Source organism: Wyeomyia smithii, chromosome 1 (genome assembly GCF_029784165.1).
Source record: "Wyeomyia smithii strain HCP4-BCI-WySm-NY-G18 chromosome 1, ASM2978416v1, whole genome shotgun sequence".
Taxonomy (NCBI): domain Eukaryota; kingdom Metazoa; phylum Arthropoda; class Insecta; order Diptera; family Culicidae; genus Wyeomyia; species Wyeomyia smithii.
Genome location: NC_073694.1, coordinates 180,477,102 through 180,500,000, shown reverse-complemented (window position 1 = coordinate 180,500,000; position 22,899 = coordinate 180,477,102). Strand labels below are relative to the sequence as shown.

The 22,899-nt window shown below is 41.4% G+C and overlaps 1 protein-coding gene across 1 annotated transcript; it reads right to left on the bottom strand.

Moving 5' to 3' along the window:
• Positions 1 to 129: 129 nt before the first annotated feature.
• Positions 130 to 21,943, bottom strand: LOC129717813 (cyclin-L1). The gene is made up of 4 exons (XM_055667999.1): positions 21,517 to 21,943; positions 20,827 to 21,011; positions 922 to 1,869; positions 130 to 857 (listed from the first exon to the last, which is right to left on the bottom strand). Exons 1-4 carry the CDS (start codon positions 21,784 to 21,786, stop codon positions 554 to 556), a joined length of 1,707 nt encoding a protein of 568 aa, XP_055523974.1. The 5' UTR covers positions 21,787 to 21,943; the 3' UTR covers positions 130 to 553.
• Positions 21,944 to 22,899: the final 956 nt, after the last annotated feature.

Sequence of the window (22,899 nt, the reverse complement as noted above, 5' to 3'; positions counted from 1 at the left end):
TTGCATCTATTCGGGCGAAGGGGTTGATATTCTGCCTAAACGCTAAATTGCTACATACTAAAGCTAACCACCTAAATAGTCACACTAACAACTGGACCTTTCTTTCCTCTAACAAAGCACCGACAATCGTTTATTTTTGACAGTTTTATTTGCCTCTTGTACTACTTTGAGTGTAAATTGAGATATTTTTTACAAGCCTGCACAGGCGAACTTTTTCCCGTTCGGAACACGCACACCCTAGCTGCTACGATGCTGCAGCAGTGGCTTGGTTTGTTGCGTTCACTATCACTTTTCAAACTATTGCAATTTCTGGCAACAGCCTCACGCAGCTAATCAGTCGAGAGAATATCGGGCTTACCAGGTGGATTTACTTGCATATTTAGCAATCAAGGTTCATTGTATCAAGAATAGTTTTTTTTTTCCAAAGACAGCATCTATTTACAAGAGCTAACTGCGTGTACTGCGAAGGTACACTTACGTAAAAAAAATGGTTGCAAAACTTCTAAAATGGCATTTTTCTACAAGTGTCGATAGACTTAAAATAAAGTCACCCTTACCGCCGTCGATCCCGCTCTCTGTCTCCGTGCTTAGACGATCGATGCCGATCGCTGGTACCGTGACGATGGCTGCTGCTGTACTTGTCTCGTTTATCGCCATTCCCGTGACTGCTCCTGTGGTCCTTTCGGTAATCATCCCGATCGTAGCCGCTCTTGTCCCGATGACGATCCCGGTTATGATCTCGGATGCGATCTCGATCCCGCTCACGATCCCGGTCCCCCTTGGATGAACGGTCCCGATCGCCGCCGTTCATGTAACGACTATCGCGATCATTCCGTCGTCGATCGTACTTTTTCTCGCTGAAAGAAAAACCAATAAAATTAGGTACGGTAAAAATTTGTATCAGTCTAAAAATAAACTAACCTCTTCTTGTACTTTAGTGGTGACTCGGGTGTGGCCGAGCGAGAACTGTAGCGTTTAATCTTCCGCTTACCGCCGGCCTTAGTTGGTGTTCGCGAACGGTTTTGCGTCTTTTTCAGCTTACGTGCTCCACTTTTGTCGGTGTAATGCGTCGGTGAATGTGCTGTTACGGAGGATCGCGAGCGTGACCGTGAGCGGGAACCGGGCGTTCGGGAACGTGACCGTGATTTGGAGTGCGAAGATCTTGAAGGTGAGTGGGATCTGGACCGGGACTGTGATCGCGATCGCGATCTAGAACGGGACCGCGGCGTACGGGAACCAGATTTGGAGTGAGATTTTTTGTTATCTTTCTCGTTGTTGTTGTTTCCGTTGTTCTCTGTGCCGGTTGTCACCGGAAGCGCTCGTGAGATGAAACCACCCCATGCGTTGTGCGATCCGTTGTTACGATCCACAGTAACCACCGCTGGTGGGGTATTCGTATCGGATCGGTCTTTCTTCTTTTGCTCTTGGTATTTTTTCTTTAAGCTATCAACTGCCTCCTCCAACAATTCAGCATTTGGTTTGGGGCGTTTGTATAATGCCATTATCCGGTAGCAGACGTCAAGCATGTCCTCTTCGCTGACACGGAATATCAGAAACCAGGCCGGATTGCTGGGTAGTGGAATGTTTTGTTTGCGAGCTGTTAGATAGATGCACGCACACGCGATTGTTTCCGGTTGGTAGCGCACAAACACATCCGTCCGAAATGAATCGTTCATGAAATTCCACGCCATCTGCATCATGTTCTGGTGCTTTTCCAGCTCCAAGTACTTCAGATACATCACTATCAGCTTGTGGGGATGTTTTACGTGAACGCAGAAGCCCAACTCCTTCAGCACCCGTCGTTCGGCTTTAATTACTTGCGATTTCAGATTGATGTAATGCTGATCCAGAATCATCGGCACCAGTTGTCTAGAGACACGAGTTCGGGAAAGGAACAGGGAAAAAAGAAACAAAAAGAGAAAACCATGATATAGGCTTACGCTGCTCTCAAGCTCTTGTCGGTGTGTGCTGTCCCCCTGAACATTCGCACCGCATTCTGTCACAACCACAAGGCCCCATGATCTTATCGCTCGGCTGTTCGGGACCCCCCGTTTTGCGACGCTCGAAACATGCGAAGATCCTTGTGCCCAGTGGCAGTTGAACGACACGTCTATCTAGCTTAGCCACCTCAGAATGTATTTGTGCAAAACTCTTATCCTAAATTGAAATCGCTGAAACGAAACGGATTAGCGCATGGTGAGGTTTTATCTTACCAAACCGTTCGACGGGACCGTGTCAGGGATGTGGAGCAAAGGAAGACCTACAGGAAGAGAAGACTAGTGTTAAATATAAAGCAAATATGTTCTATCTAAAACCATCTAAAGCAAAAAAGTTAGTAGTCAAAACAAACCGGGGGTAAGCTTGAACTGTTTGTATGATGCGCTACCTTAATGTCGTATCTAGTATAGACTGTTCCGAAATTTATAAATACATCTTCTTTCTTAAATAAAACAAGAAATACAGGGTTTTTCGGGTCATTTTATTCTGAAACATAGATAATAAGTGTTTTCTTTCCAGTTTCAATTCAAGTTGGGATTATTTTTCGTAGGATACGCGAGTTCTCTAACTTTTCTCTAAACACTACTCATAAGCTTTTGCATAGTGTGTTCTCCGACCATTTTTACCACTTTAAACCAATCTTTTTTAAATTTTTCAACATTGTCCGCTGGTTTGACATATTTCCTCAGTTTTGCCTTGGTCAAAGCCCAAAAAGTTTCAATAGGGCGAATTTCAGGGCAGTTTAGAGGATTCATCTCCTTTGGGACACATGTGAAATTATTTGTTTTATACCACCCTAGTGCATCCTTAGAGTAATGGCAGGAAGCAAGATCGGACCAAAAGATTGGAGGATTGTTATGCTGCTTAACCATGGGTAACAACCTTTTCTGCAAACACTCTTTCACGTTAATTTTACCATTCATTGTGCCATTCGTAATGAATGGACGAGATATTTTCCCACATTCACAAATGGCCTGCCAAACCACGGTGCCCCATTTGTGCACATTTCGCTTTCTTTTCTCGGGAGAAAGGCCACGCATTTTCAAAATTTCGCACTAAATGTAAGAAAAAGACAGCATCTGTTTCTTTTGGATGTAAACAACAGGACGCAGCCAACGTTTGGTTGAATACTGCACTTTATTTGAAATGACGGTTGATCGTAAGTGTATTTATAATCATCGGAACGGTCTATAGGGGGGAACCCTACTCTGGAAATAACGAATTTTCGTGATTTCTTTTTTGGATGTTCAGAGTAAGGTGAAGTGTTCGGGTACTTTGGCTATTGATTAAGTTATATTTGAAGATGTATTTTGCATGTCATGGATGCATACATAGTGAGTATTACGCTGTTGACAGCGTTTTTCTCAAAACCATGTTTTTTCAACTGGTGGTAATTTTTTCTCAGCGACCTACTGAACCTATTTGGCTGAAATTTTGTTTTAGCATGGATTATCTAACTTGTTACATAGCCGGTTTTCGATATCTGAATTTTTAACACATGCTGAACGCCAGCGCGAGCGATCGGGCGAGATTCGAAAAATGTACTCCGTGTGTCGATTCGGCATTATTTAGAGGATGTCTTCGGGATTGCGAATGTAGACAAGAGAAGAAGCTGTTTTTTATACAGAAGTCGTGTCCGCTTTACACAAACAGCGCGTTTCGGTTACAGCCCGAATCTACCGGACATTTTTATTTGCCTTTGATGGATGTCGTGTGACGACTGTTTAAGAAGCGTATAAACTGCTCGGCACCTTACCGACAGCCATCGTACAAAGAAAAGCAAACTCGGCAATAAAGCGGCTGTGCACTAAAGGATGTGTGTATCGCATACCGAATGTTATATACAACCATACATGCTCTCGTCGACATGGGAATAAGGTGAACAGCAAAGAAAAAAAAAACATTCGTGTATGAGGAACTAGACGGCAACGTTCTAGCCACAATATATTTTATCTGTCGGCCGTCTTTATTTTGCCAATACCTCTACTGTCATAGAGAACTCCGCCTGTTACGGTTCTCCTTAGTTCAGTCTAGCCTTTACGAATAGACTTGAATTATTGAGAACTGAAGCAAAGGGTCCAAAGCCCCTGGAAAGGAGGATGGTTGTAACAGCTCTTAATCATGGCTGTTACGTAAAATCCAATGGTTAAAAAAAACCTAAGCTAAGGTGTTATGCGACCCGTGCCGAGGGATGACATGGTGGGGGGGTTTAACAAATACCCAGCCACTAACGAAGCCTGTGGAGCACCAGGGCACCCTTCACTGATGCAGCGGACTCTCTCTTACCCAGCGACTCGTAGGAAGTTTATGGACGATATAAATTCACAAAATTCGGCCACCGGCAGCCTTTCTTTGCCGGCACCCATGGACTTATGGGAGCGTAGTCCCTCAAAAACAAACACACCGGGCGGAACAGAGGATATGGAGCATGAGGAAGATTTCAACCTCGAAAGCGAATCGCTGGACGGAAGACCCTCTGCTTTATCCTTAATCCTACGTTCTCCACAAGGGAATGACGAAAGTCAAATGGACTTACTTCCTGGTCCAGGCGACAAGACGAAGGGAAACCCGAATCATTGGCACCCCTTGTCAAGCGACTTTGAAACGCGCAAAGGCGGCGATTGAGCATAAATCTTCGCTCCGGTCTCTCGTACGAAGATGCCAGGAAGCTGGCCCTCCTTCCGACAGAGCAGCTTGCTCAAACGACAGCGGTCAGACGACTTGGTGTCCCCAAACACCAGTACTAAGTGTCCACAGCCTAAAAAACTGCGGAACGGCACTGGTTTGGGCTCATCGGATCCGAAGCCGCACCCGACGGCCACATATAGGGACATGGCGGGAGCTATAAGCCTTGCGGTTACTTCTGCTGCCCACCCCAGCTCCCTACTCACAAAGGACCAATTTCAGACTGTCCGGACCTCCATTCTCGATCACATTGCTGACCAGGAAAACCCAACCACCAAATCCAAGTTAAACGGTTGCCATCTAAAAAATGGCTTCCTGAAACTTGCCTGTGCCGACACCGACACAGTGCAGTGGTTGGAAAGGGAGGTACCGTCTCTCGTACCGTGGGAGGAGCACAGCTTCATTTATACCACATGAAGGATCTGCCGAAGGCCAGACGCTATGTCGGTTACTTCGCAGACAGTGCGAGCTCTCCGAGCTTTTGATATAGAGGCTAACCCTCTGAAAAGAGAGCTGTTCAGAAATCCTAAGAATGCAAATGGGAATCCTTTAAGGAACACCTGATCGATTCACGAACTTTCAGTTACAGAAACATCCGAAATTCAGTTAACCTGAATTCGGCAGCAAATGATCTACAAAACAGTATCATGAACGATTTTAACGCAAACTGTCCACTACGCGCAAAAATTGGTCGACAAAAAATCGTTTCTTTCAGCCAAAATTCACAATACAAAAATCTTCCTATTTTTATTTTGGTAGTTCAACTCACATTTTTAAAGGAAAAAATGTTCATTTATTATTTTGGTTTGCCAAATCCAAACTGCCGTGCCATCCGCTTAACCCCTTTCATTGAATTTTGTACAGTGGTCTTATTGACCTTATTCGTCGCCAAACGCCAGCTAGATTTATTCTGCTGCTCGTTTTCGATGGATTCATTAGTTTTTTTGATATTTTGTTTGACCAATTCTCAATTCTGTTCGATAGAGGTGAAATCTGGGCTGTTAGGAGGGTTGTGGCAGTTGTGGTCTAACGGTATCACAACCACGTTGTTCGCATCGTACCACTCGATCACCTTTTTCCCATAGTGGCAGCTTGCCAAGTCCGACCAGAACAGCACAGGCCTTTTATGTTGCTCTAGGAATGGTAGCAGTCGATTTTCCAGGCACTCCTGGACGTAGATCTCTTAATTGACGGTTTCGTACTGATAAAAATGCCGCTTTTTAGACCACACGTACATGTGGCCTACCAGACGAGGTATTTTTTCGGAAACTTTGATAATTTGATGGTTTTGAAAATTTATGCCACCTTCCCTTTTCCTGGTACGGTATAAAATTCCTGTCCCGGAAGCTGCTTGAAATCAAACTTCACATAAGATTCGACACCCACGGTCGAACTTTGTTAGCAGATTACAGTTTCCCGGACCACCGCTTTGCCGAGGTGTTTTGTTCGTTATCTGGGTTCGCCACCTTCACCATCTTTTCATTTTTTTTTCATCTTTCATTTCTTGGCTCGTTACACATTAGTATGGGAGACAGTGAGCTTGCCAGTGACGTATTTGATGGAGAGGTTAGGATTCCGCTTATAATTCGCTGGCACTTTCTTCATCGTCGCTGCCACGTCCGAATTAGGATTGCCGCCGTTCCTAGGCTTCCTGGCGGTCGACAGACGATCCCCGAACAGTTTTAAAATATATGTTACGGTCGATTTGGCCACATCCAGCAATTTTGCCAATATTACGTGCGCGAACGTCGGATTTTCTTGCTGCGCGAGCAAAATTTTGACACGCTGTTCCTTTTGCTTGGACGCCATTTTGAAAACTGGAGAGCAACCGATGAAAACTCATTTTAGCAACTCTCAACTTCCAAATGCAACATTTCATGTTTTTTTTATGCATTTTCAACAGAAATACACAAATTCGAAGTCGACCAATTTTTGCGCGTTCCAGTCTTTATGCCGTGACGTACCCTGGTGAAATGATCAACTCAGTGACCTTCGTCGGGAAACTAGGCGGTTGTTCAACAGGGCAAAAGTCACGTATAACTGGGACGACTACAGAGCATCCCTTACTAAGTAAAACGCCGAGCTACGCAAAGCTAAACGGAAATCCAGAGTTGGTTTCTGTGAAAGAATCCAAACTCTGTCGGAAGCTACGCGGCTCCAAAAGGCGGTATCCAAAAACCATACTAACGGTTTAGGACAAGTGAGACCGAAGAAGTGAATAGTAATGGGTTGCGGCGGGACAATTCGAGACATATGGCGTTTCGGGAGTACATCCTACTGGCCCGTCGACTGTTTACGGAAGCTTCAATAGGTTGGGCTCTAAGCTAATTCGACACTATGAAGTCTCCAGGTCCAGACGGCATACTACCCACCTTTCTACAAAAATCGGACGCAGCTATTATGTCCGAACTCATCAACCTCTTCAGGGTAGGCTTTATCCTGGGCCATATTCCGGATAACTGGCTAAAGGTGAAGTAGTGTTTATCCCCTAAGCTGGAAGAAAGGACAAAACGCTACCTAAGACTTTCAGACCCATAAGTCTGACTTCATCACTTTTCAAGTTGATGGAGAAAATAATGGATAAATATATCCGTGATGAATTTCTTAGACTTCCCGCTGCATAGGAACCAACATGCCTATCAAAGCGGCAAGTCAACAGAAACTGTCTTCACAGCTTAGTGACGTTCATTGAAGTCCCTGAATTATCAGGAGACGGCGCTATGTGCCTTTCTTGATATTGAAGGGGCCTTCGATAACACGTCCTTTGCATCAATTAATACGGCTCTCTTCAATAAGGGAATCGGCCACACTTCAAGGAGCTGGATACACGCAAGGCTCTCTAGCAGAGTGATCACAGCAACCTTGGGAGATTCGTCTGTTACAATGTCGGTGATCAAGGGATGCCCGCAAGGAGGGGTTCTCTCGCCCTTGTTATGGACGCACTTCTCAATTAGCTTTCACAGCTTGGTTACGAGGTCATTTGATACGCTGATGACATCGTCCTCATCGTCAGAGGTAAACACGACGCAACTCTGTCGAGCCGAATGCAAACGGCTCTGAATACCACCATGTCATGGTGTTCACAGGAGGGTCTAAACATAAACCCCCCCCATTCCATTCAGTAGACGACGGAAGATCTCCATCACTCCTCGAATAATGAATGGAGTGAGACTGGGCTTCAGCAATGAAGTCAAATACCTCAGAATTATTCTGGATAAGAAACTGAACTGGTCTCCACAACTGGATCATGACGCTAAGAAAGCGATCTCGGCGATCTGGGCCTGCAGGACTCTGTTCGGTAAGACCTGGGGACTGAAACCAGACTTGGCACTCTGGTCTTACAAGACCATTGCCCGACCAAGAATCACCTATGCTTCCCTTGTGTGGTGGCCTAAGGTGAACGAAAAAAGTTCAAAGACTTGCATGTCTTTCGGTTACCAGCGCTATGCGAACAACTCTAACTGCAGCCATGGAAGCTATGCTCTGCCTACTGCCTCCACATCTTCATGTGAAAAAGGAAGCAGAGCTCGGCGCTCTAAGGTTGCAAAGGAGAAAAACAATACTCGAAGGGGACCATATCGGCCACCTTCGCATACCGTAAAACGGGGCGAATAGAAACAGTCTGCGATATATCTTACAGTGTAAAAAAAATACTGTAATGGTTAGAATGAATATGAAAGTTTTAAAACATGGGTCTTGCCTCCCCTTATTAAGGGTGTAACGTCCATTTTGATACAGTAAGTAATTCATTGTTTTATTGAAAAAATGTTGCATGTTTCTATTCACCCCGCAATGGGGCGAATAGAAACACTCGCCAGTAAAATACGTTTTTCATGTTCTGATAGAAAATTATAGTTTTAATTTGAAGAAAACAGAACAATTGCATCGTATTTATTGATATGAGAAGCAAGAAAACGATATGAAATATTAAAATAGTGGAAATGTTCGGTTTATTACTTCATGTTTGTTATCTTATAAATGAATATGTTCTATTAGAGTCCTTATTAGGAACAGAAGACTCGGGGCTGGGTCAAGCATTTCCACCGGTCTAGCATCTTCCGGCGTTTCATCTAGGATACGACATTCGGGAACATTTTGTCTTGGTGGAACTGAAACTTTGATCCATATCTCTCGGGTCAGTCCACGTCGAGCATCATGCAGCAGATAAATCAGACTTTCTTCACGTTTTTGGCAACTAGCGTGGTTGTCTACTGGATTGAAGTCTAAAAGTAACATCCGATTTATCACAGAGTAGTTGATTCTATACACTGGATTCTCTTTTTACGCGATTGATACGTGCGCGCAAAAAAAGAATCGCGTAAAAAAATCGCGTAATTTCGAACAAATCGCGTAAAAAAAATCGCGTAATTTGGAGCAAATCGCGTAAAAAAAGATCGCGTCGTTACAAAACCTTTCGCTATGTGGTAGGGGAACAACGGGCAAGACGGTCACCCTAAGGAAATCATTCATTATTCTGCTCAAAACACAACATTGCAACCAACGATATTCATAATATTCGACATTGACTAGTGCTTTTGTTTTTGGCAACTAGCGTGGTTGTCTACTGGATTGAAGTCTAAAAGTAACATCCGATTTATCACAGAGTAGTTGATTCTATACACTGGATTCTCTTTTTACGCGATTGATACGTGCGCGCAAAAAAAGAATCGCGTAAAAAAATCGCGTAATTTCGAACAAATCGCGTAAAAAAAATCGCGTAATTTGGAGCAAATCGCGTAAAAAAAGATCGCGTCGTTACAAAACCTTTCGCTATGTGGTAGGGGAACAACGGGCAAGACGGTCACCCTAAGGAAATCATTCATTATTCTGCTCAAAACACAACATTGCAACCAACGATATTCATAATATTCGACATTGACTAGTGCTTTTCATAAAATAATTCAAACCTTTCCTTTTTAGAGTGATTTTATATTAGTTTCCACTAAAATAAAAACAGTCTCGAAAAACCACTATTTCACAACGTGCATATGAAACGGACCGGCTGTGCTGGAAAGACGGCCCTATGAAAGACTATAGCAAATTTCTTTTCTATACGGGACGACGCGCTGCATGAAGGATCTGCCGAAGGCCAGACGCTATGTCGGTTACTTCGCAGACAGTGCGAGCTCTCCGAGCTTTTGATATAGAGGCTAACCCTCTGAAAAGAGAGCTGTTCAGAAATCCTAAGAATGCAAATGGGAATCCTTTAAGGAACACCTGATCGATTCACGAACTTTCAGTTACAGAAACATCCGAAATTCAGTTAACCTGAATTCGGCAGCAAATGATCTACAAAACAGTATCATGAACGATTTTAACGCAAACTGTCCACTACGCGCAAAAATTGGTCGACAAAAAATCGTTTCTTTCAGCCAAAATTCACAATACAAAAATCTTCCTATTTTTATTTTGGTAGTTCAACTCACATTTTTAAAGGAAAAAATGTTCATTTATTATTTTGGTTTGCCAAATCCAAACTGCCGTGCCATCCGCTTAACCCCTTTCATTGAATTTTGTACAGTGGTCTTATTGACCTTATTCGTCGCCAAACGCCAGCTAGATTTATTCTGCTGCTCGTTTTCGATGGATTCATTAGTTTTTTTGATATTTTGTTTGACCAATTCTCAATTCTGTTCGATAGAGGTGAAATCTGGGCTGTTAGGAGGGTTGTGGCAGTTGTGGTCTAACGGTATCACAACCACGTTGTTCGCATCGTACCACTCGATCACCTTTTTCCCATAGTGGCAGCTTGCCAAGTCCGACCAGAACAGCACAGGCCTTTTATGTTGCTCTAGGAATGGTAGCAGTCGATTTTCCAGGCACTCCTGGACGTAGATCTCTTAATTGACGGTTTCGTACTGATAAAAATGCCGCTTTTTAGACCACACGTACATGTGGCCTACCAGACGAGGTATTTTTTCGGAAACTTTGATAATTTGATGGTTTTGAAAATTTATGCCACCTTCCCTTTTCCTGGTACGGTATAAAATTCCTGTCCCGGAAGCTGCTTGAAATCAAACTTCACATAAGATTCGACACCCACGGTCGAACTTTGTTAGCAGATTACAGTTTCCCGGACCACCGCTTTGCCGAGGTGTTTTGTTCGTTATCTGGGTTCGCCACCTTCACCATCTTTTCATTTTTTTTTTCATCTTTCATTTCTTGGCTCGTTACACATTAGTATGGGAGACAGTGAGCTTGCCAGTGACGTATTTGATGGAGAGGTTAGGATTCCGCTTATAATTCGCTGGCACTTTCTTCATCGTCGCTGCCACGTCCGAATTAGGATTGCCGCCGTTCCTAGGCTTCCTGGCGGTCGACAGACGATCCCCGAACAGTTTTAAAATATATGTTACGGTCGATTTGGCCACATCCAGCAATTTTGCCAATATTACGTGCGCGAACGTCGGATTTTCTTGCTGCGCGAGCAAAATTTTGACACGCTGTTCCTTTTGCTTGGACGCCATTTTGAAAACTGGAGAGCAACCGATGAAAACTCATTTTAGCAACTCTCAACTTCCAAATGCAACATTTCATGTTTTTTTTATGCATTTTCAACAGAAATACACAAATTCGAAGTCGACCAATTTTTGCGCGTTCCAGTCTTTATGCCGTGACGTACCCTGGTGAAATGATCAACTCAGTGACCTTCGTCGGGAAACTAGGCGGTTGTTCAACAGGGCAAAAGTCACGTATAACTGGGACGACTACAGAGCATCCCTTACTAAGTAAAACGCCGAGCTACGCAAAGCTAAACGGAAATCCAGAGTTGGTTTCTGTGAAAGAATCCAAACTCTGTCGGAAGCTACGCGGCTCCAAAAGGCGGTATCCAAAAACCATACTAACGGTTTAGGACAAGTGAGACCGAAGAAGTGAATAGTAATGGGTTGCGGCGGGACAGTTCGAGACATATGGCGTTTCGGGAGTACATCCTACTGGCCCGTCGACTGTTTACGGAAGCTTCAATAGGTTGGGCTCTAAGCTAATTCGACACTATGAAGTCTCCAGGTCCAGACGGCATACTACCCACCTTTCTACAAAAATCGGACGCAGCTATTATGTCCGAACTCATCAACCTCTTCAGGGTAGGCTTTATCCTGGGCCATATTCCGGATAACTGGCTAAAGGTGAAGTAGTGTTTATCCCCTAAGCTGGAAGAAAGGACAAAACGCTACCTAAGACTTTCAGACCCATAAGTCTGACTTCATCACTTTTCAAGTTGATGGAGAAAATAATGGATAAATATATCCGTGATGAATTTCTTAGACTTCCCGCTGCATAGGAACCAACATGCCTATCAAAGCGGCAAGTCAACAGAAACTGTCTTCACAGCTTAGTGACGTTCATTGAAGTCCCTGAATTATCAGGAGACGGCGCTATGTGCCTTTCTTGATATTGAAGGGGCCTTCGATAACACGTCCTTTGCATCAATTAATACGGCTCTCTTCAATAAGGGAATCGGCCACACTTCAAGGAGCTGGATACACGCAAGGCTCTCTAGCAGAGTGATCACAGCAACCTTGGGAGATTCGTCTGTTACAATGTCGGTGATCAAGGGATGCCCGCAAGGAGGGGTTCTCTCGCCCTTGTTATGGACGCACTTCTCAATTAGCTTTCACAGCTTGGTTACGAGGTCATTTGATACGCTGATGACATCGTCCTCATCGTCAGAGGTAAACACGACGCAACTCTGTCGAGCCGAATGCAAACGGCTCTGAATACCACCATGTCATGGTGTTCACAGGAGGGTCTAAACATAAACCCCCCCCATTCCATTCAGTAGACGACGGAAGATCTCCATCACTCCTCGAATAATGAATGGAGTGAGACTGGGCTTCAGCAATGAAGTCAAATACCTCAGAATTATTCTGGATAAGAAACTGAACTGGTCTCCACAACTGGATCATGACGCTAAGAAAGCGATCTCGGCGATCTGGGCCTGCAGGACTCTGTTCGGTAAGACCTGGGGACTGAAACCAGACTTGGCACTCTGGTCTTACAAGACCATTGCCCGACCAAGAATCACCTATGCTTCCCTTGTGTGGTGGCCTAAGGTGAACGAAAAAAGTTCAAAGACTTGCATGTCTTTCGGTTACCAGCGCTATGCGAACAACTCTAACTGCAGCCATGGAAGCTATGCTCTGCCTACTGCCTCCACATCTTCATGTGAAAAAGGAAGCAGAGCTCGGCGCTCTAAGGTTGCAAAGGAGAAAAACAATACTCGAAGGGGACCATATCGGCCACCTTCGCATACCGTAAAACGGGGCGAATAGAAACAGTCTGCGATATATCTTACAGTGTAAAAAAAATACTGTAATGGTTAGAATGAATATGAAAGTTTTAAAACATGGGTCTTGCCTCCCCTTATTAAGGGTGTAACGTCCATTTTGATACAGTAAGTAATTCATTGTTTTATTGAAAAAATGTTGCATGTTTCTATTCACCCCGCAATGGGGCGAATAGAAACACTCGCCAGTAAAATACGTTTTTCATGTTCTGATAGAAAATTATAGTTTTAATTTGAAGAAAACAGAACAATTGCATCGTATTTATTGATATGAGAAGCAAGAAAACGATATGAAATATTAAAATAGTGGAAATGTTCGGTTTATTACTTCATGTTTGTTATCTTATAAATGAATATGTTCTATTAGAGTCCTTATTAGGAACAGAAGACTCGGGGCTGGGTCAAGCATTTCCACCGGTCTAGCATCTTCCGGCGTTTCATCTAGGATACGACATTCGGGAACATTTTGTCTTGGTGGAACTGAAACTTTGATCCATATCTCTCGGGTCAGTCCACGTCGAGCATCATGCAGCAGATAAATCAGACTTTCTTCACGTTTTTGGCAACTAGCGTGGTTGTCTACTGGATTGAAGTCTAAAAGTAACATCCGATTTATCACAGAGTAGTTGATTCTATACACTGGATTCTCTTTTTACGCGATTGATACGTGCGCGCAAAAAAAGAATCGCGTAAAAAAATCGCGTAATTTCGAACAAATCGCGTAAAAAAAATCGCGTAATTTGGAGCAAATCGCGTAAAAAAAGATCGCGTCGTTACAAAACCTTTCGCTATGTGGTAGGGGAACAACGGGCAAGACGGTCACCCTAAGGAAATCATTCATTATTCTGCTCAAAACACAACATTGCAACCAACGATATTCATAATATTCGACATTGACTAGTGCTTTTGTTTTTGGCAACTAGCGTGGTTGTCTACTGGATTGAAGTCTAAAAGTAACATCCGATTTATCACAGAGTAGTTGATTCTATACACTGGATTCTCTTTTTACGCGATTGATACGTGCGCGCAAAAAAAGAATCGCGTAAAAAAATCGCGTAATTTCGAACAAATCGCGTAAAAAAAATCGCGTAATTTGGAGCAAATCGCGTAAAAAAAGATCGCGTCGTTACAAAACCTTTCGCTATGTGGTAGGGGAACAACGGGCAAGACGGTCACCCTAAGGAAATCATTCATTATTCTGCTCAAAACACAACATTGCAACCAACGATATTCATAATATTCGACATTGACTAGTGCTTTTCATAAAATAATTCAAACCTTTCCTTTTTAGAGTGATTTTATATTAGTTTCCACTAAAATAAAAACAGTCTCGAAAAACCACTATTTCACAACGTGCATATGAAACGGACCGGCTGTGCTGGAAAGACGGCCCTATGAAAGACTATAGCAAATTTCTTTTCTATACGGGACGACGCGCTGCGCAAAAAAGCACGTGTTCAAAGCTTACCGTCCGCTGCGCAGATGGAATCATTCACATCATTTACATGTAGCATATTAACAGGTTTTAACAACGTTTCTAATGATGATTTTTATTTCAAATGAGAGTTAATGACTTTAAGTCTCATCTCACGTGCTAAGAATGCTGAAAGAAACAATATTAAATGGTGCTATCGTCGTTTTCTCAGACTGCCCATTTTGCGAACACTACGACTGACCGTCTTGCCCAAGAGGCAAACATTTTGTTGGATCGATGTGATTTCCAAAAAAAAATCATATTTTAACTGAACTATCTTCACCCACATGTTTTAAATATGCTTAATTATTCCAATGTCATTGAAAACTATATTTTTGTGAAGTTTTACCGCAGCAGAAGCTTAAATTCGGCACGGCAAAAACTACATCACATTGCTTTGCTGTTGAGAGTGAGCTTATTTTTATTATTTTTCAAATAACTAAGTATTGTTTCAATCTACATAATATCTCGAAACTCCCAGAATGCTGTTGATATGTAACTGACATAAATGATTTGTGTTAATTTCAATGGTTTATATAGAAATGAGCAACGGACCATACTGCCCGCCCTGTCCGTGTTGCCCGTTGTTCCCCTAAGTGTGTGTGTGTGTATGTGTGTGTGTATGTGTGTGTGTATGTGTGTATGTATGTCTATGTATGTGTATGTTTGTGTGTGTGTGTTACATATTGGCTAATAAACAATATTTCCCAAGTCACACATCGCGTAATTTCAAGAAAATCGCGTAAAAAAATCGCGTAATTTCGAGAAAATCGCGTAAAATAAAATCACGTAAAAAAAGTCGCGTAAAAACAGAATTCAGTGTATTTCGTAACCGCTTGACAAGGAAACAGTTTTTTGCGTAAAAACACAACAGCATCAGGCGGAGCGAATACTATTTTGGACTTTTTTGTTGGTAAGTCTTGACCATGATGGGCTGAAAATGTACAAAACATGTTCCAGACATCATTTTACATATAAAACATTATAGCATTTCTCAAATCCATGTTTTGGTACAAAAAAGTAGGAGGGTGGTATTCAAGACACGACCGCATGACGTTGACTACCGTATTCTTATAAAAAAAAAATATATTCCATTGAAGCAAATAGTAGAGGGAATTGCAACGCTTCTTTTACAAAACTTATGTAACAAAATTTCGAGGCACCAAAAGGTACCAGTTGCCGATTATTCTCGTTTACTGGTTAGTCCGTCCAGAATTCCAGCCATTTTAGTATTTTGCAGTAGCCATTTATTACTAACAGCCACCAGCATAACGGGTGAAACCGGCACGAGATGACCGGTATTATTTTGTCTTTCCTCCTTTTAGCTGCTAACACCTAGCGCTGTCGTGAAATTAACATCAACACAAACATGCATTTTTGCAAGGTTTTTTCCGCTAGCAGCAGCATTTTGTAAAACAGAAAATTCAACTAACCGCTTTTATTATAAAACTGCGAGGCATCAAAAGGTACCAGTTGCCGATTAATCTCGTTTACTGGTAGTCCGTCCAGAATTCCAGCCATTTTAGTATTTTGCAGTAGCTATTTATTACTAACAGCGACCAGCATCACGGGTAAAACCGGCACGAGATGACCGGTACTATTTTGTTTTTCCTCCTTTTAGCTGCTAACACCGAGCGGCCGTATGTATCCGGTACGGTTTAATAATGAAACTGATGGGGTTAAATGTTCGAACAATACGTTTTATACCAAGGCTTCGTCAGATAATTAGAAAGAAGGAGGGGCTACATAGATGATGGAATGGTAGAGACAAATGTTTCTTGAAAGCTGCGCCGGCCGCTGTCGTAATATTAACACCAACACAAACATGCATTTTTGCAAGGTTTTTTCCGCTAGCAGCAGCATTTGGTAAAACAGAAAATTCAATTAGCCGCTTCTGTACCAAAATTTCGAGGCACCAAAAGGTGCCAGTTGCCGATTATAGTTTCCTGGTTAGTCCGTCCAGAATTCCAGCCATTTAAGTGTTTTGCAGTAGCCATTTACTACTAAAGCCACCAGCATAACGGATGAAACCGGCACGAGATGACCGGTACTCTTTTGTCTTTCCTCCTTTCAGCTGCTATCACCTAGCGTCCGCAAGTCACTGGTGCAGTTTTGGAATCAAAATGATGGGGCGCCGGCCGCTGTCGTAAAATTAACACCAACAAAAAGATGCATATTTGCAAGCTTTTTTCCGCTAGCAGCAGCATAAACATCGGAAACAGAAAGTGACAACAACAATAACAACAAAGTCAGATCGATTGTATCCGTTAGTGTCGACTGTGCTTGGGAAGAGAGGTAGTGATTGGCTGCGCGGTATGATTTAGACAATCGATATTAATTACCAATTTTTCAATAGTGTATCTTAAACAATAGTTTGTTTTTGTTACATAAATTTAACCGTAAAAGAATTTCTGATCGATTGATGCCAAAACCCCGAAAACCTGATTATAGATGACTGCAAAATAAGCGCTCAAAACCTGACCACTTTTCTCTGGTTTTCCCTGGTTGAACTACTAGATTTTCAAATTCAGGGGCCTAACTTCGATATAGACGTTAGTCAACGTCAAAATATCCGCTACGGCGTTGTTTCTATTTGCCCCGTTAATCTGCGAACCGCGAGTTTTGCATGAAACATAGGTAACGTGGTGATGAATACTTTACGGCAATCCTTTAATTCACCGTAAAAACTTAAAATGCATAACTACCGACCCAGTATACCACACGAACAAGTTCTAAATGAAGCAGAATGGCTTCCACAGACAAAGTTTTTGACGTGGGACACGTCTTTATTTACTATACTGGGATGCATACTGTAAAATTGGAAATGACACGGGCAGATGTTGCGTCAGATTTCAAACGCTAATAACAGCATAACCACATGATGGATAACAATAACCAATATGTTGTTGGATAGATAAAATGTATAACAATTTTGTAATGTGTTAATTATCACTCTAATTTCATTGCTAAGCGGTAATATTGATAATAATTTCAATAACAAATTTACGCGAATAATGAACCAATTACATGCGAGCATTCCTAGCACAGACGACGTGAATGGACACCATCCGTTCCCTGTGATATTCCCTGTATCAATTTCGAAATAAAAATTGACAGAGTCTCCCCGTCCCAATAGGTCAATTTATTTTTGCTTCCATGAGCTTAGACTAATATGATGTCTCGAAGGTAAAAGTTCTCCTCAAAGTTTGAAACAATACCCATCCTTGAACAATCTCTAAACCTGCGTGTTAGGTACTGTAGAACCTAATAAAAACTGATGTCTTGAAAGAAAACATGCCAGTAAAAGCAACAGTACCAGTGGAGTATAGAACCGCAGGTCTCTCGTCGTCTATGATTGCATTGGTACTCTTTTATTCGTACTGCAGCAGTACTATTCGTATTGCAGTGGTACACTTTTGTTCGTACATTTCTATTCGTATGCAATTGAGGAAAAACTACAATGCTGCTGTTGATGGTGATTGAAAGTTTATTTCATAAATATGATTGCCATGAATTACTCAACAAGAATTGTAAATTTTTGCAACGGATATTTATTTAATTTTATCTTCGATATTCACTAAATAATCGTGACCGGATAGTATCGAAAGAGTAAATTCCTAAATAAATACATTTATAGAAGAGTAAGAACCTGCGAATGCTTGTGATTTTTTAGTTTATTTAGTAAGATTCGAACAGAATCTCTTTTTATATTTTTCAAAATTGTTAGATGATATATTATTATTCTAAGCTTTACCATAATAAACGTATATTTACTGTCTTCGTAATACAGCGAATGTAGTTGCAGGCAAATGAAAAAATTGTCAAGCAAAAAATAAAAATGTAATTGTGGATTTCTACGATTTTTTGCTGGAACTTGTTAGGAATTTTGTTCAAAATATTTTCTTATGTTTTCCAATTGATGAACCTTTGTAAGGGCTTCCATATTATTTTGAAAGTAAGATCCATATTATTTTGAAAGTAAGATCCATACTATAGATTTGATTTAGTTAGAGTTAAATAAGACAAAACCATTCATTATGATAACGTAAGCATTATTGGATTTGGTTTTTGAGGATATAGAGATAATTCTGACTTTGACGCATTATGAGAAATTCTTGGTGCTTCTTCAACAAGCACGATATGCTTGTGCCATGTTAAATACATATTTTTTTGCACAAAAATAAAATACTAAAGGCATAATATCGCCAAATATAAATGATATTTCTTCGAGTGTTGTTGAATATATTCCAAAAATTGATTTCCAGGGGAGGCTGAAAATAAACACATTGATTCTGTCTGCAGACTCTGTATATTTTGTAACAATCCCCTAATTACAGTGTTTAGTCCCACGTCACCATTTCATACAACCCTAGGGCTGTATACCTTGTAGTATTTGGTATTCGGAAACGTTCAGAACTTGAGCCTCCATTTTGCAATTTTTTAAGCGAACCGACAGTAGTGCTGCTAACTCATTAATGGGTTTGCAGGACTTGTTTACTATTGAACTATACAAGAAAATATTTTTTGCATGGTTTTTAAATGTAATCAAAGACTTAGAATCGCATTTTTCACGTTCGGAAGTTTTGTTTCTATTCGCCCCGTTTTACGGTACTTAGGGAGTTCAAACTAACTCTGCCATTAACTACAGTCTCTGATTGGATGGACATTAGGACCAACATAAATATTCCGTATAGAGTGATGGAAACAAACCTAATGGAGGACCTAATCTTCCACCTGGCATCGTCTGTTTTTATACGGATGGCTCGAAAATTGAATCCCTACGGGATCTGGTATATACGAACCCGGTATCAGGGAAACGTTTCCCCTAGGCAAATGGCCCACCGTTTTTCAAGCAGAGGTATATGCCATATATATCTGCGCAAAAATATGTCTGAAACGCAACTACAGACATGCGAAAATCGGTATATTCTCGGACAGTCAAGCAGCACTACTAGCACTTAAGTCCGTCAAATGCGCATAATGCCAAAATGTCATATCGATACTTCGGCCAAAAGCATCGAGTATTTTGGCATCGATACTTTCTACACCGATACCACGATACTTGGTATCGTTTTGTGCAAAAGTATTCGAGTAATCAGGTATCGATACTTCAGACAGTATCGCCCATCCCTACCTCTCACTCAACTAGATAATTTCTCCGTTTTGATTAATATGTAACGCTTTCAGCTGTAGTGTGAGTACCTTAACAATTGCAAACGGAACAAGAATAGTCGCTTTTTTGCAATAAACATGCCAGGTCTTAGACTACTTTTTCATTTTGTAAGAAATGGTCTGAGTGAAAACTAGCGTTGCACCGAATAATAGGGCTGAAAAAATTTTAACCGAAAATAGGGCTGAAAGTACCGAATTCCTAGATAACAGAATAATGGTTTTAACTTGAGCTTGTCTAGGGTAAGTCACATTAAGTCAAGAATAATTTGGTTTTTAATTTTTCTTATCTCATCATCATGTTTCGTTGAATATTCGGCCGTCTGTTTAGCCGAATATTCGGCCTACCGGACAGCCAAATATCCAAAAATTGAAAACAAAATTACTCATGAATTAAAGTGGATTACCCTAGACAAGGTCTAGTTTAAATCATTATTCGATAATCCGAATATTCGGCAATTTTCAAAAACAACTTTACCAACAAATTTAGCTAAATTTAAGGCTAATGCTTACCTTCATACAGTAAGAATCCCAGTGCTCAATTTCTACGGTCTGCTTGGAGTATTGACGATCTACAAAATGAATCAGTTTAGTACCAGACACTCTCTGTCGTAGCGCAGTTTGATACACATAATTACTTATCGTTTCAGTCAAGTAACCGCCACTCGATGCTGTCTCGCTATCCGGTCCAGGGGATGCATTTTACTCACTACCGCTTGGACGGTTGTAAATATCGTTCTATTTTTCCAGATATCCGCCACGCCACCCCGCAGAGTAGTATAACATGATCAGTTACTTTTTAACAAGCTCGATCCAAATATTTAATACAATCATATTGGCTAAGTTCGTTTCGGTAGTGACGTGAGGAATATCGAAAAATAAAGTTCGTCGAAATTTACTACCCGTCCTCGCAGTTCTCAAAGCCAATGAAGTATTCGATCTACCGCTGCCGTATCACAACCGAAATTCGGTAACTGTCTGCCCTAACACACATGCATTCTTTTGTTACATTTCATTCTAAGATAACTAACAATAACGAGTTTTGCACAATACATTTCTGTACGGGGGGTTTGGCTTTAGTTTTGTTTTGAGTAAGATTGCGTCTTACCTACAAAACTATAATTGAAATAGATTAATAAAGCGTGCTCGTTCAGGGGGGAACGATGAGAGATATACAGAGGGATAAACGGACCGGCAAGGGTCGGATACTTACTTCTGTCCACGGACTTGTTTGATGTGGTGAAACACATTAATCACGTCTCGGATGCGACGGGGAGCCTCCTCGATTTTTGACGCCAAACAAACACAGCTCATTGCGGTCGCTTCCATACTATGCCGTACGAATGATTTCGAATAGAAGAATCGTTGGAACAGTACCTGACCGGTTGCCATTGCCACCTGCAGATTTTTTTTTGGTGCACAGCCGCCGTTGTAATAAGATACAAGTGATAAAAGAAAGGAACGGGGAGCAAAAAATACGGTTATTCTCTGTTATGTGAATCCGGTAAATGTTAGCGTTCGATGCATTCCACGGTAAAATTTTGACAAAATGTGAATGAATTCACATGCAGAGTCCGGCTTTGCAAATTTATTACGGATTAAGTTTCACATTGCTGATTGTTTAGTTAGATCTGAACTTTTCCTAGGCAAAAATCATTTTTTGTTTCGCTATTGCCGTACGAACTTTGCCTTTCAGTATTTAAAGCATGCTTCGGGTATTAGTTTTTTTATGAATTTCTACTTAAATCGAATTAATCAAAAGGTCAAAGTGATTCACGAATTCATTTGACGCTTCAACAGCAGTTCATTTATGCACTCACACATCCACACGCACCAATCATTAGCTGATCCAAAATGGCGACAGCCTTCATACGGAAGAAAAAAAACGATTACAAACGCTCACCTGGGGTAATTTCAACAGTATTCCAGCCGTCTGAATCAACTCGCAACCCAGTATCCGCAGGTCGACTTCCGTGTCCCGTTCTAGTCCATCCGCTTGGGAAGGCGTTAGATCGAATTTAGTTTCGGGCAGCAGGCAATTTTCCAATGTTAGGACAATTTTTCCGTACGAACGTTGCTGCGTACTGGCACTGGACGTCGTCTGCTTTGTGGCGGACATTTCCACGAGGTTGCTGATGATTCCGGCCGTGGTAACCGTTTTAACTGTACTCATATCACTTTCGCGTTCCTAGTACTCGCGTTTTCCAACAGATTTATCGCGGAACGTTGAACTTTTTGGCGACAAATTGCGAAATTTCGCACTAGGAAAAAACGCGACTACCAAATCCTACACGCACCTTTTGCACTCTTACTCACAGAAATTACTCACGAAATAAAGAAACGACAGATGAGTTTCATTTTGCCACAGTTTATTCTTTTGACATTTGTGTAAGGGAGTAAACGCCAATCACGTAACACTGTCTGAGAAATAAAAATGCTGTAAACAGCACACACGCTCGTAAATAATAACTCTTAAATGAGTAACATTTGACGCAGTTTCGTAAAAAGTGGAACAACTCTTAAATTGAGTAACTCCACAAATACTCGAAACTGAGTAACACTAGGCTTCTTTAAAATGAGTCATTATTACTCAAAATTTGAGTACGACATTACTCATTTTTTGTGGGTACAGTTCAGTTTCATTACTGGCTAGAAATCCGCCACGGCCAATAAACGACACCACATGTTCAGCAATAATCACCTTGTAATAAAAGTTAACAGTTAGAATGCCTTCTGAGGCGCACACAATTAAAAAACTAAATAATCACCTTTAAAAATGGACGTCATCATATGCGACGTTACTCAGAAAAAAGTTATACGAAGGGAACCCAAAAAGTTAGTCAAAGTTACTCAAAATCAAAAAGGACTTCTACTCATTTTTTGACGTCTACGAACATCGTTCTAAACTGAGTCAGAGTTGCTCAGTTCATGAGTTATTATTTACGAGCGTGCACACGAAGAAAGTATTACCGCAGACAGACGTCCAAGCTCAGTTCCAAACTTGTGTAAAGATTTTTGTAGTAGCGATTTGTAACCAGATAGCGCTACCAGTGACGCCAGCCTCATACACCAGCGAAAAAAAATGTATTGTAGCGATAAGGTCACCAGGCGGCGATAGTATACAAGTGATTTATAACGCAATTCTCTTTGAAAATTTACACAGAATTTTCGATCAATTTTGTTCTTGCTTGGACGTCTGTTTTTATTTTTCTATGCATGATTTTAAATTAGCAAAACACTATAAAAAAGGACAAGTTACTCCAATTCCACTTACTTCTGTGCTAAT